General features: G+C 40.2%; 1 protein-coding gene across 1 annotated transcript in view; it reads right to left on the bottom strand.

The window, feature by feature from the left end:
* Positions 1–4,560: 4,560 nt before the first annotated feature.
* Positions 4,561–12,799, bottom strand: part of slc12a5a (solute carrier family 12 member 5a) — a 43,483-nt gene continuing 35,244 nt past the window's right edge. The window contains exons 18-26 of the mRNA XM_071519809.1: positions 11,846–12,041; positions 8,535–8,704; positions 8,022–8,153; positions 7,677–7,784; positions 7,030–7,155; positions 5,983–6,218; positions 5,648–5,662; positions 5,232–5,365; positions 4,561–4,652 (exon numbers count right to left, since the gene is read on the bottom strand). Coding sequence (XP_071375910.1) covers positions 4,561–4,652; positions 5,232–5,365; positions 5,648–5,662; positions 5,983–6,218; positions 7,030–7,155; positions 7,677–7,784; positions 8,022–8,153; positions 8,535–8,704; positions 11,846–12,041 — 1,209 coding nt within the window. The remainder of the gene's footprint in view (positions 4,653–5,231; positions 5,366–5,647; positions 5,663–5,982; positions 6,219–7,029; positions 7,156–7,676; positions 7,785–8,021; positions 8,154–8,534; positions 8,705–11,845; positions 12,042–12,799) is intronic.

Here is a 12,799-nt window from a genome sequence, read left to right on the forward strand (position 1 = left end):
ATCTCAGCTACAGCCTAAGTATCTACATCTCAGCTTTCTCTGATTAACAAAAGCTAGTGTGAGGCACTGCATACCAATTTGTGATTTCTTGTGTTTTCTCTGTTGGTGTCTTGAAAGGATAGCCTCCTCAACCCGGTAACAGATGTGTTTCAGAGCCCTTAATATCCATTTGAGGATGGAGACTTTGTAATGATCACCGGCAGGTTTGTCTCATGCTACAGTTGTGCAGGCGAAGGATCTGATCTATTTCATGGATCAGCTGGGAATGAGGAACATGCTGGTTTCGTTTTGACTATCTCGTGTCGTCCAAGCAGAGCCAGTACCAGAATTGGAAGCGCTTGTTTTATATTCTTTGATCATTTTTCAGAATTATACTGCAATCACATATAAGTACAGAGCTGGGGTGGATTTGTGAGTGGGAGGGGGAGGCCAGGGGTTTGGGGGTGGGGGGCGGATGTTGGGAAGGCTCACCTCACAGATTGAGTGACAAGCACTAAATTTAACAGTTACTATGATTCTTTTAAGTTTGGCAAGAGAAAGGAAAGAAAATGTGATACATGCCAAAATGTCCTAGAATATACTTAAGTGATAATATGTAAACAAAATCAACAGGTAGGTAGTTTATTGCAGTTTAAAACTGCAGTGAGATGATGGAATATTCTTATACTTGATAGTATATGCGGTCTCAGACCTCCACAGCTGGCTGTAATACACACCCATGCCACCAGAGATCACTGTGGGATAGTCTGTACAGAGCAGGTTGGCTCCTGCAGACTGTCCTCTGATCACAGAGAGCCCCCTCAGTGTAAAGTGCTTCGCTGTCTCAGCCACAATTGGGATGAACACTTTAGATCTTTATGGTCCGTAAGACCTGGTGACAAACATTCGGATGAAATAATTGACAGCTGACACTGCCAGTCGTATAAATGAAAAAAAAAAGAAGAGGAAATAACAATAACATAGCTGTGACAAAATGAAATCAAAATACCCATGTGAGAACAATATTGCACATAATCTTACAAAACTCTAAGACTTTGTCCACAGTGATAGAACAGTGTACAACAAAAAACAACACTATAGTAGGTTACAGTGTCTCTGACTGCAGTGATATATATTTACAAAGGTGAAATGACCATTCCTAAGGCCCATCCATTCGCAAACTCAAAGTCTCCTATTACATTACATAACACTACTTGAGCAAGATTGAAATATGACAAGTAACAATATAGTGAACTCATACTTTTTTCTTATTTTTTTGCAAAAGACTTGTTTTCAAGGTCTAGCCATATTGCCGTAAGGCAAACATTCCCAGGTTCTCATATGTGTAACTGAAGCAACATTTCATGCTGCTCGAAAGAGAACATCCCTTCCCCAACTCTGCACCTTGAACATGTAAGTCATCACACTATAGAAACCACTAAAACAAATATTGCCACATAGGACCATGCAAACAGTAATTATAAAACATTTATAATTCAATAAATAAATTCAGTTCCAATAAACTTTTCCAATAAACATCAGATATCTTTTCTTTTGAATAGATTTAAAAGGCTCAGTCGATGCAGGCAATGTTCTAGTGACAATCCCAAAATAGCCATGTTATTCAAAACCTGATGTGAATTTTGTACTTCTACTTTGTCATAATTAAGTGTGATATCAAAGCATATTAAGGAAAAGGTTTATGACTTGGCATCCCAATCACTGAAAAAAACTAGGTGTGGCTGCTTGTTGAATACCACACGTCTGTGCCACAGGTAGGTGTGTTCAAAATCTGCAACCTGTAACATTTAACATGTAACAACTCAGAAATGTTCATGTCCAAAACATATTTTTGTAATTCCTGTCAGTCTATTTCAGTAGACTCTTAAAATTGGTTCATTTTACTCATGAGATTAAAGATGGTAATAATCAAGAGAACAATTTTTAAAAAGAGAAAAAAAGGTTGGAGGATTTGCCCCCAGACCCCCCAAACAAATCGCACCCTAGTGACCTTATAATATTGCGTCAAGGTATTCAATATAGTTCTCTAATAAAACAGAAAGCTCACCCTGTCCAGAGATCGCAGGCCAATAGTTTATAGGTAAAGCCTTGTCTCCGTAGACAACCACCAGCACTGATATGTATGTCTATTAAGCCTATACCCTTTTTCACTTTATCTTTTATGTTCCTTTAGTCATCTCTATTTACAGTACAAATAAATCTATTGATACTAGCAGCATTCACAACATATGGTCTGACATTCAAACAACACTAAAAACATTTAATACTGTTTTTAATAGTTCTATAAACTAATTTAATTTTGTTTTGCTTCCTTCTATTGTATATATGTATTAATTTATATTCATAGATCTACTACAAGTGCAAATGACCAAAAACAGTTTCTTTGAGAAAAGAAACAAAACAAAACAAAAATGATCAAAGCATAGTGACAGCTGTCCTTGGTCAGAGTGAGATGGTTCTGAATTCGCAAGACTTATGAAATCTACATATACAAAATATATGTGTAAAAAAATAAATAACATGATTATGTGAGTCCGGATTTCAACTATTGCACATTCCTTTCAAGATGCACTTTTAAATTTAAATATGATTCACTAACAATTCATTCCTATGGTCAGGGACATGTTTGGCTCAAATCTTAACCAATCTAGAGGATATAAAATCTCATAGGAGAGTCTACTGCATAGAGTTCAGTCTCATGGACAAAGTGAGATTCCTAGCTACAGAAGCCATTGTCCATTCCATTTATTTAGATTATACCCTATAAACAATCAATCAATAGATGCTCAAAACCTCAACTCCATATTACTGATATGCGTATTTCAGTGGGTGGGTGTTGGTAGTTTCATGGAGGTCTGGGTAATTTGTTGAACATCTATTTCTTGATCATGTATAAGGTGACTTTCCGACTATAGCGTTAACACCATACTAATTCCATGTAGACACCTCAGCTTTAAGCACACTTTGTTCTCTCTAATTTGATCAAATAGAATTTTGTTTACTATTTCTCTTTGAAAAATACTTTGATATGGCACATATAACATATCTAAATTTGGCAAAACAACAATATATCTTTGAGTGATAATCTAAATGATATATACCTATTTCATAAATATGTATAATCTCTGTCTATAAACATAACAAATACATATTTTGTATTCTAGATGAAAAAATAACACATTTAATATTCATTTAATGAACTTGATGAATTCATTAAAATGTCACTTGTTGCACAGTGGCGGACAGTGCAGGTGCAGTACTTGTCAAGGTTACAGTGACAGTTACCATAGTGATAGGAGCCTAAGCCATCCAAAAAAGCATTTTTGAGCTGACCCTCTGAGCGAAGGAACATTTTCTCCACTAGAAGCTTTTAGTATGTCACAAAAATACTACACTCATACTGAACAACGCGTCAGAGCTTTTACATTATTTACAGTGATCCACACTAGGGTCGAGGGGTGCTGGCATCTGACAATGATGATCTCCCAGGGCGTACTCTCTCCCCACTCCTCTGTCAGACCACCCTCCTGCTAGGAAACACACTATTCACAGTTTAATTACGCGTCAATCTCTAAAAACCAAGCTAGCCTTGTTGTTTTTTGGCACTAACAGTGGCCACAGGGATAAATAGCCACTAAGAAGGGAGTAAAAGGGGGATGAGTAGAAAGACAATTACGGAACAAGGGGAAAAACAAACACACAATTATAAGGATGTCATGCTAAGGAGTGCTAAAGATTAGGTTGAAGAGTGTGATATACTGTAGGTTGTCATGGACGACGATCCACATACCATCTGAGTCTTCTTTGAATATCACTGTGAATTTCACAGTCCGTAACGATGACCATGCTCTCCTCCTTCCAACCATTGGTCTTGACCGTGGGTAGCAGTCTCTTTTTCAGTTGAAAGATAATTCACATCAAAAACAACAGGCTGGAATGCTGTGGGAGGCGTCCGTTCTCCACCACGGATTGAACATACAATCCTACACTGAGCTGGTTTCAGCTGGATAGAAGTCTACTCCGTGCTCAGAGGTAGTAGCCGCTTCTATGCCACGCTGGCGAAAACTCAACCTTCAAATAATCTGCAGTGATTAAAACAAAGACAGACACAGACATGCATGTGCGCTCACACCTCAGCTAACAACCCGCGCCCACCACACCTCCCTACTGAGTGACCCTTTGACTCAATGCAGGTTACTAGATTATAGACTAGCAAAGAAAAAGCTCAGAGTAGAAACATCTTCGCCTAAGGAACTAATCTAGATAGCAACTAAATGAGTCTAGAGCCTACAATAGTTACGATAGCTTATTGGACTAGAATGATGGGTTTACTAGCTGAACCTGTGATGACTGTTCATCGGTATACTGGGGGAGGAGCTAAGGGAAAGGTGCTGAAGCTGAGCTGGGCTATTGGTTGGGTGTGAGTGGACTATCTTACATAAATAAATGGTAAGGGTGACATGATTACTAAGCAATATGGTTGGATAAGAGGGTTGGAGTACAGGTGACACAGGGATAGGGGGTTAGGGATGGGGAAGAGGAGGGGGGGGGGTTGCTCTCTCAAGAGTAGATGGTGATAACCTCGCGGCCGCCTCCGCGGACCAGGAGGACCCGGTTGAGACCCTCAGTGAGGACCTCAAGGAACTCCATGTCTGGGAGAGAAGGGTTAAAGAAACAGCAACTACAACACACATCTGTCACACTATACTGTACTATCACCTGCAAATCATTCTTAGCGCTTGATTTAAACTGCTTTGAATACCAGATGGGCAGATTTCCCATGTAGGACAACAAAATTTGGACAATCTCAGGATTGTATTTTATAGTCAGTTTAGATAGATAGAAATTGATTAGAAATTATTGCCAAATACTATCTGACCCAGGTCTGACTACTGCCTGTAATGTTATTATCTGTTTATATATTTCTATCACAAGTTCTTTGCCTCTGTTGCTTTGTTGCTTTGTATTGTAATATAAGAGTTAATTATGAGTAATTTTTTGACAACACACCATTGTACTAACTTTATCCCTGCAAACATGCCGATTAACTTACCAACTACTGCTTAAATACTAAAGCCAAGTTTATTCCTAGGAAACAAATTATTCACTTTCCATAATTAAGATTACAGCAGAAGTGACCATCACAACAGGGCCATAGTTTATTATCCATGTTTTGGAGTGAAGCTAGCATTGTCTCACAATAAGCCTAACACTGTTCAGGTGAAGGATACAGTTCTCGTCGCCTGTCCGGTTCTTGGGCGGCCCGGGCATGTTGAGCAGGACCAGCTTGGCCTCTGACGACTTCTTGATGATGACTTCATTCAGCCGGAGCGCCGTGTGCATGCGCCGCACATTGGACTGGTTCCTGAGCGAGGACACGGCAACAGATATAAAAGGTCAAACTGATTCACACACAGCCACTGATAATGGCTTGGAGAACAGAATCGACCATGTATTTGTGATACTATATGTGATATTTCTCCAGGTTTCAAAGCATTTCCAGAAACTAAGAGATGATAGAGATGACAGCTGCTAATTCACACAATGATTTCTTCATCCTCATCCGCTCATGTGACTGGCCGACTTGGTCCATATGAGATGTGAATGGATAAGCTTAAATGAGCTTTATAGGAACTTCAGTACTTACAGGTTCTCCCACTCACTGCAGCATGGCAAGAAGAGAAACACATTGTTCAGTCAGTGCTAAGCTATATTTTGAATATTCCTACTTGGAAGTACACTAGAACAGTGTTATCACATGTTCAACTCCACATAACGCATAGACATTACTCGTGAAATGGGACTTCCAAGCCCTGCTATTTATTGTGAATCCCCTTTCTAACAGTCCTCACAAATCCTGTGGGAACATACATGGTATAAAAAAGAAGCACAAAGACCCAAAGGCACTCTTTTTGTCAGAAACGAAAAGGAAATTCACCTTTACAAGACAGATAAGTTCAATGAGCATTTGAAATCACTCACGGCTTCATGTTGAAGATGTCTTTGATGCCCTCCGGTGTGGCAGCGCCGGGCGGCTTGGCCGGTTCCCCGTCACACTTCTCAGTCCAGGTCATCTGGACCTGCTCCCCAGGGCTCTGGGCCCCCTCTGTGGCCGGGGTGAGCGGGGTGGCCGGGGTGGCGGGGCTGGTGGGGGTGGTGTTGTCGTGGATGAGCTGGACCTGGGCAGGGGGGGAGACAGGGGAAGAGGCCGACTTTGACTATGAGACGAGGGGAAGAGACAACAGACGTGATACGAGGCCAGGTGGAGTCACATGTAAAGTGGAAGGTTGAAAGAATCACAGTTGAGGTGGAAATGTAGGAATGCAGGTAAAGTCACAAGAGCCACAGTGTGTGAGAGGAGAAGGAAAGGAAAGAGAGTTGTGATTAAGGGGGCTTCGTGTTGTGCAGTCGGTATATTATTTGGTTTCTACGGCGGTAACAAGAGCCGTGTCTGAGGCAAGAGAAGTGCAGAGCGTGCATGTGTCATATTAACAATGTACAACTTAAACTTGACTGTGCTGTTAGTGCGTATGAGGCAAGCCAATCAGTGAGGAGGATGGCTTTGGTCCACCTCATGACAGCCATCAGGCTTCATACAGTCACTTCAAAAGAAAACTGTCATTTGATGCCTGAAAGGCGACTATTCATTCTCAACTCCACTGAAATCAAGAATCATTTTAGCCCATGTCGAATATTTTCATATTTTCCGCTGTAGAGAACTGAGCGAACTGATACCAACTCAATTTTCTTTTTTTTGGTTCCCATTTATGCATTTTGTTACACCGTTACACTCCTTGTTTAGCTTGTGATGCCTTCTGTTCTGTTATCCAGCTCAATTGCATTTTCGTTTATCGTCTTGATTCTTTTCTTTGTTTTGAACTAGATGTTTTTCCCCCGGGTGTTCGGTCTTATCTCACCTGCTCAATCTGTAATTTTTCCAGTGTTTTATCACTTGTATATGTGCATGTAAACAAACTCTAAACTTCAAACCGAGATCGCGGTGCTCTGCTAACGGAGCTGGCCCTATACCTCTTCCTCAGGCTTCTCCTCCTTGCTGCCGCCCGGCTGGTCCTCGGTCACACTCAGCTGGGTGGTCACAGCGGCCGGGTTCTTGCGGCGGATAGACCCGCGGGACGAGTCAGTGATGCTCTGGATCTGTGAACACACACATGAAGGACAGGGAGGATTAAGTGATATGAAAGGAGAGATTTTTGAGAGATAGAGAGTTATTTTTCTTTGAATGTCTATTAAAAGCAAAGCGGGTCATAACAGTGTTAACGGTTAAAATGAAGATAATTCCATTGCGCTTATTACATTTATTGACTTGGAGGACCAGCTAATCTTAAAGTTCAATGAAGCATTTAAGGCAATAATGGTATAACATGGAAATCAATATATTTTTTCTGCCTTTGTAAAAACACCAGCCATTCAAAGACACTGTTGCTGCTGTGGTTGTAGTTAACACTGGAAGAGTGGGTAAATGTGGTATCCCACTGCTCCAACCTATCTGTAGATGTGCTTTTGTCCAGAGGGGCATGAGTGTCATGTTAAGTTAAGTCAAGTCTGGTCAAGTCAAGTTTATACGAGCATGCTTGAGTGCATTTCACAAAAGAATTGACACAAAAGTTGACATAAACAAATGGAGAGAGAAACCAAAAAGCATGTCTCCCTCTTACCTCTCTCTCGCGCTCGTTCTTGGTCAGGTTAATCTGTTTGAGGATCTGCGACCGTTGCTCCATTACCAGGGTCTTCTCATAAGTGTAGGCTGAGATATCGCTGTCATGCTGAGGTGAGACAAACAGACAGTTGAGTCTTAACTCAGCTAACCAGGAAAGCTGCACTGAGATTAACAACGTTTTGTGAAAGAAGGCTCATATAGTTGGATACAGTACATCTACTGGCAATTACAGAAATTAATAAGAAAAAAGCTTTAAATCTATATTTTTTACAGGCATAGTTATATATAGCTGTGCTTTGGCTACTGCAATAGTGTAGTATATCAAGATGCTGAGGAGTCTCACCATTTCTACGACTTCCACCATAGCGTCGATTCGGAGGTGATAGAGGAAAGTGGTCAGGTCCTTCTTCATCTGGATGCTGTTGTCGTCCATCTGGGCCACAGTGAAGATGCGCATCTTGCACTTCCTCCAAACCTGAGGAGCAAAAACAACATAACCTGATTTTTCAATTGTTCTGTGCCTCTGTAGCTTGTCTCTTGGTAAACCTTATTTTATCTGGCGTGTTTGGAATTGGTAAATCTACTTGTCTACCTGTTGAGAAACACTCACCTGCAGCAGAAGAAGATATTATATAGGAAAAGCTTTGGAATATTTCCCACAATGTTCTTACCTAGAAACTGTTTCTGAGCTACATCTGAGGCTAACACAAAGCTAACTTAGCTAACGTAAAAGAACATTACAAGTACAACACTACAAGTATTGTGAGTAAGTAGGAATGAGAAAATGCATGAGATGACAGGGCTCAAGAGACTATTCTATTCTATTCTAGTATTATGAATAAATGCGGTACAGCACCTTGTGCTGGCGGAGCAGGAAGGGCAGCAGCATCAGCATGCCTCCATCGTGGACGATCCACCAGACGTCGATGTGTCCCTCAGTGAAACGCTCTCCGTTGGACGGGAAGGCAGAGATGTTCTTGGGCACAAGCAAAGCCAGGTGAGCAGCCGTCGTCTCCCTGACCAACTCTGCAGAGCAGAAAGAGAGGAAACACAGAGAGAGGAGATGAAAGGAGGAGGAGGAGGAGGAAGAGAGAGACATTTTAACCCCAATAGACTGTGGTGGGTAGGTATCTCCATTATAGAAACTGTTTGAGAGAAAATATTAACAACACAGGTGTTCGAACCTTATCTACTGTCTGTAATGATTCCCTACATGACCAAAAACACACACAAGCAGAGGTGTGCATGAGCACACATTCACTAAACATGAAGATTAAAAGCAAAGCTAGCCAGGAGTGGTAACGCAGCTCGTATGCTAACAAGCCGACAACAGAGGCAGCTTGCTGTGTTAAATGAGGAATCTTTGACCCGGCCACTTGAGAAACTATAAGAGATCCTTTGTTCCTATCTGCCTCTTCAATACATCCAGATGAAACTGAGCTATATACAGTACAGGGGTGGAAAGAATACCAAAATATCATATTTAACTTTAACCTGTTAAGCCCTAGCCCTAGGAAAAAACCCCTAAAATAGCATACCCAAAATGAATCAGGAATAGCTCCTCAACCAGGAGCCTATATGCATATTTCTGGTCTCCTTTGATAGGTAAGAAGCTAACGAATATGAATCCATTTTAAGTAAACCTATCTATTACCATTCCAGAGTAAATGGAGATGCAGTAAAGGAAAAAATTAGATTTTTATCCTTGCCTAGTATATAATCTAAATTTCAAAGGCAATATCACCATTATAACCAAGATCCCATGGATAATGATACAACTGAATGTCTTCTCCTACTCTTTGACTACAACTGTAACTGTAAATTTGATGAAAATACACTAAAATACAACATTTATGATACAATTTATAAAGATATACTCAGGCGGTCTCCATGCTTTGGCCATGTTTACTGTTTACATGTTGACTGTTTACTAGGAGTTTTACTTCAAAACACGATTTATTTCCATATAGCCATGTTACAAATAACATAAATTTCCCAAAAACATTGAAATAGTAATAAACACAATGAATATTGATCAATATTCATATATGACTGAAGAGCTCCATGCTATACAGGCAGATTAATGGAGAATGCAAGGGTCCTCAGTGCCAAGTAACCTATCCTCAGTTTCGTCTCAGTCAGAGGAATCAAATGGTATAAGGCTCATTGGTGTCAGTACTTTGGCACAGCCACCAGATGGCGACAAAGAGCCAGAGCTCCCACCATAGAGCTCCAGTCTGTCTGGACTGAAATGGCTGGGGAATCCCCCCTGACGATCTCTATGACTTTCCATTGGTCCAAAGTTACGGTAGAAACGTAAGTAACTAAAATCTGCCATTTTTGGCGAAAATAACATAAGCATTGGGGAAATATTTTGGTAAGAACATAGATTTTTGTCAGTGTGAGTGTAAAATGTTTGACTGCTACGTTTCCCCGGAAATAGCGGAAGTTGTATCATTCCAATCATGGTGCGTTTAGGGTCATTGGAAAGCTTGGAATTTCTAGTTTCCAGCGATACCAAGCATGTTATTGTAGACTGACGAGAAAATTATCCCAGTGCTTTTGATCGCAACTTGCTCTTATATTTACAAAGTTTATATCTGTACGACTTTATTGTTAAAATACTTCGTAATAAGACATAGTTTGGACAACATACAATTGGTTTACGGATTCTGAAAGCTCAAGAACCCATGTTTTCAAAACAGTATAACATTCATATCTTCTATAAATAGACCATCTTCCATCGCGATTTTTCGTAACTACGCCACGGGGGTGGACCCGGTACCGGGTCCGTTGGGCTTAACATTAAGTACTGTTACTTTGCTGAGATTTGAGAAGTCAAATTACGGGTGAAGTGAAAATAAAAAGTAGCTAATTAAAAATGTATGAGTTATGTCCAAAAAAAACCCCAAAACAAAACAACAGAAAAAAAAAATTTACATAATGTATTGCCCATGCAATGTAAAAAGGACGAGAGGATAGAAATCAAAATGGATTCTTCCAATTTAAAAAAAATACAAACTAAAGTGTATCAACAAACAGAGCATGCATCAACATAATTAATGGTTGTGTTTGGCAGGTTATTTGTTTTGCTATGGAGAGCATGAATCTCTCCTCCCACAACTGCACTATTAACCTCCATTATTGTTTACTCTCTATGAATGCATTTTCATAGGATTTGTTGACGGTAAGCAATGCATTAAAAAACTCCAGCCTTATCCTTTAAGCTCTCCAAAAGTAGGATTCTGAAATTTGTGTTATTATTTGATCTGTGATTGCAAAAAATGAAAATGTCCATCCCCACTATTCAATAACATTGCTACATTGATGTTTCATTGATGTTAACTAAGCTATTATCATGATAAATTTGAGCATTTAATGTTACAGTTTCACGAACTGTGTTGTTCATATGTGGTTTTAATTATCAACAATGATAATAATAATGTGATAATTTATGTGTGAAATTCTCTTTTCACTTTCCCCCTCCACAGGGAGACCGAAGAGCAGGATCAGCTACAGAAACGCACCGCTGGAGCTGGGAGGGATTTTGTGTCTGGCTGAAAGACGCTTCAGCAGGACGGACGCTTGACGGCACAGGAGCTTAAACTCTGGGGTTCTCGCTTGAAGGAAAGTCTCTCTGAGCATTATGCCACCCTGCTGCCCCAAAATCTGCCTTAGGTGAAAGCCAAAGACATTTTTTTTTCAACCTGGTGGGAATCAACCTGATCTCACACAAATACGTAAAATGAACACGACTTAACACCAAATAACAACTATAAACAAGAAGTAGTCTCACTTAGTGGTCAGGGTGGCGGATAGCCGTGAGTTAAATTTGAATTTTTAGCTAAAGTTTTTCTTATTTAACCATGACCAAAGCCTTTCCCTAATGTTAAGCAAGTTGTCTTAGTTGCCTAACCATAACCGTAACCCAAACCTTAACCAAAATTGTTTTACTTGCCTAAAATTAACTGTTAGCCAACAAGCCAACATTTAGCTGAAAATGGCGTGTCCAATTCATGCTGTTGCCACAGAATCTAATTTGTGTTACTGTCACAGAATCCAGTTTGTGGTGGAAGAACCTAATTTTTGTGCTCATCTCACGACTTTCTTTGAGATCGTGTTGGGTTGGATGGTGATGTTGGTTTCTGTTCCATCCCAGTGACCCACCAATGAAGTTCCTCCAAGTCTGGTGCTCGTCGGCCTGTTTCCAGTTGCGCGGCCAGCTGACCAGCACAGCGTTGTGCTTCAGGCCTCCCAGCCCGCTGGCCTGGAGCAGGTGGGAGGTGGCGTCACGCAGGTTGGAGGACACCGTCACCTGACAGAAGCCCTTCACCTTCTCAGTCTCCATCAGTTTATGCAGCGCCTAGAGGGGGATGGGGAGAGTGTCACTGTTACCGAGGTGCACAGAACAAAAAACACAATGTAGAAGTTTCATTAGGGAATCGCATCTGAATTTGTGAACAAACAACATGAAAACAAAAGTCTAAAAGTATACTGTATAATAACAGGAAAAGATCTCATAACAAGGAAATAACTCGTAATTACTAGAAAACCTGGCAATTTTTTTTTTATTTCAAGAGGAATGGAACATACTTCCCTACAATCTTGACACAATATCTGCCATTTTTAAGTGATTATTATTCAAGTGAACCAACATTTGGTGCTCTGGCTCCAATCAATGACCACATTTTTCAGTTAAAGCTCTAAGGTTTTGTTTTTTGTTCTTTTAATTCAAAATTATCTTCTTACCTTACTAAATAGATCTCCTCAAGAGCTTTTATTTAATATATACAGTAGATAATTTTCACCCAAAATGCCAGTTATACCCTTCTGGTGCCCTCGATACAAGCAAAAAAGTAGTTGAACATGTTTTAAATATTTGAAATAAAGCTTTAGTTAGCTTTTCTCTCACACTTTTGACACTGATTTGATATAATATGATATGATTAGAGTTGAGTTGAGTTAATTTAATGTGATGTGATTTGATATTAAAGCCCAGGTCCAGTCACCCTCTCACTATTCACGCTGTGCTCTCCTGAATGAGGTAGGAATTGATTTGGAGGAACAGCTAGGAATTAATTGTTAATCCCATTTTGCCCTTTAAAGGTGATTTGCTCATAT

Source organism: Centroberyx affinis, unplaced genomic scaffold, assembly GCF_046629955.1.
Source record: "Centroberyx affinis isolate AG114_WGS23_722 - 3 ecotype Tasmania unplaced genomic scaffold, CSIRO-AGI_Caff_v1 ptg000061l_1, whole genome shotgun sequence".
Taxonomy (NCBI): Eukaryota; Metazoa; Chordata; class Actinopteri; order Beryciformes; family Berycidae; genus Centroberyx; species Centroberyx affinis.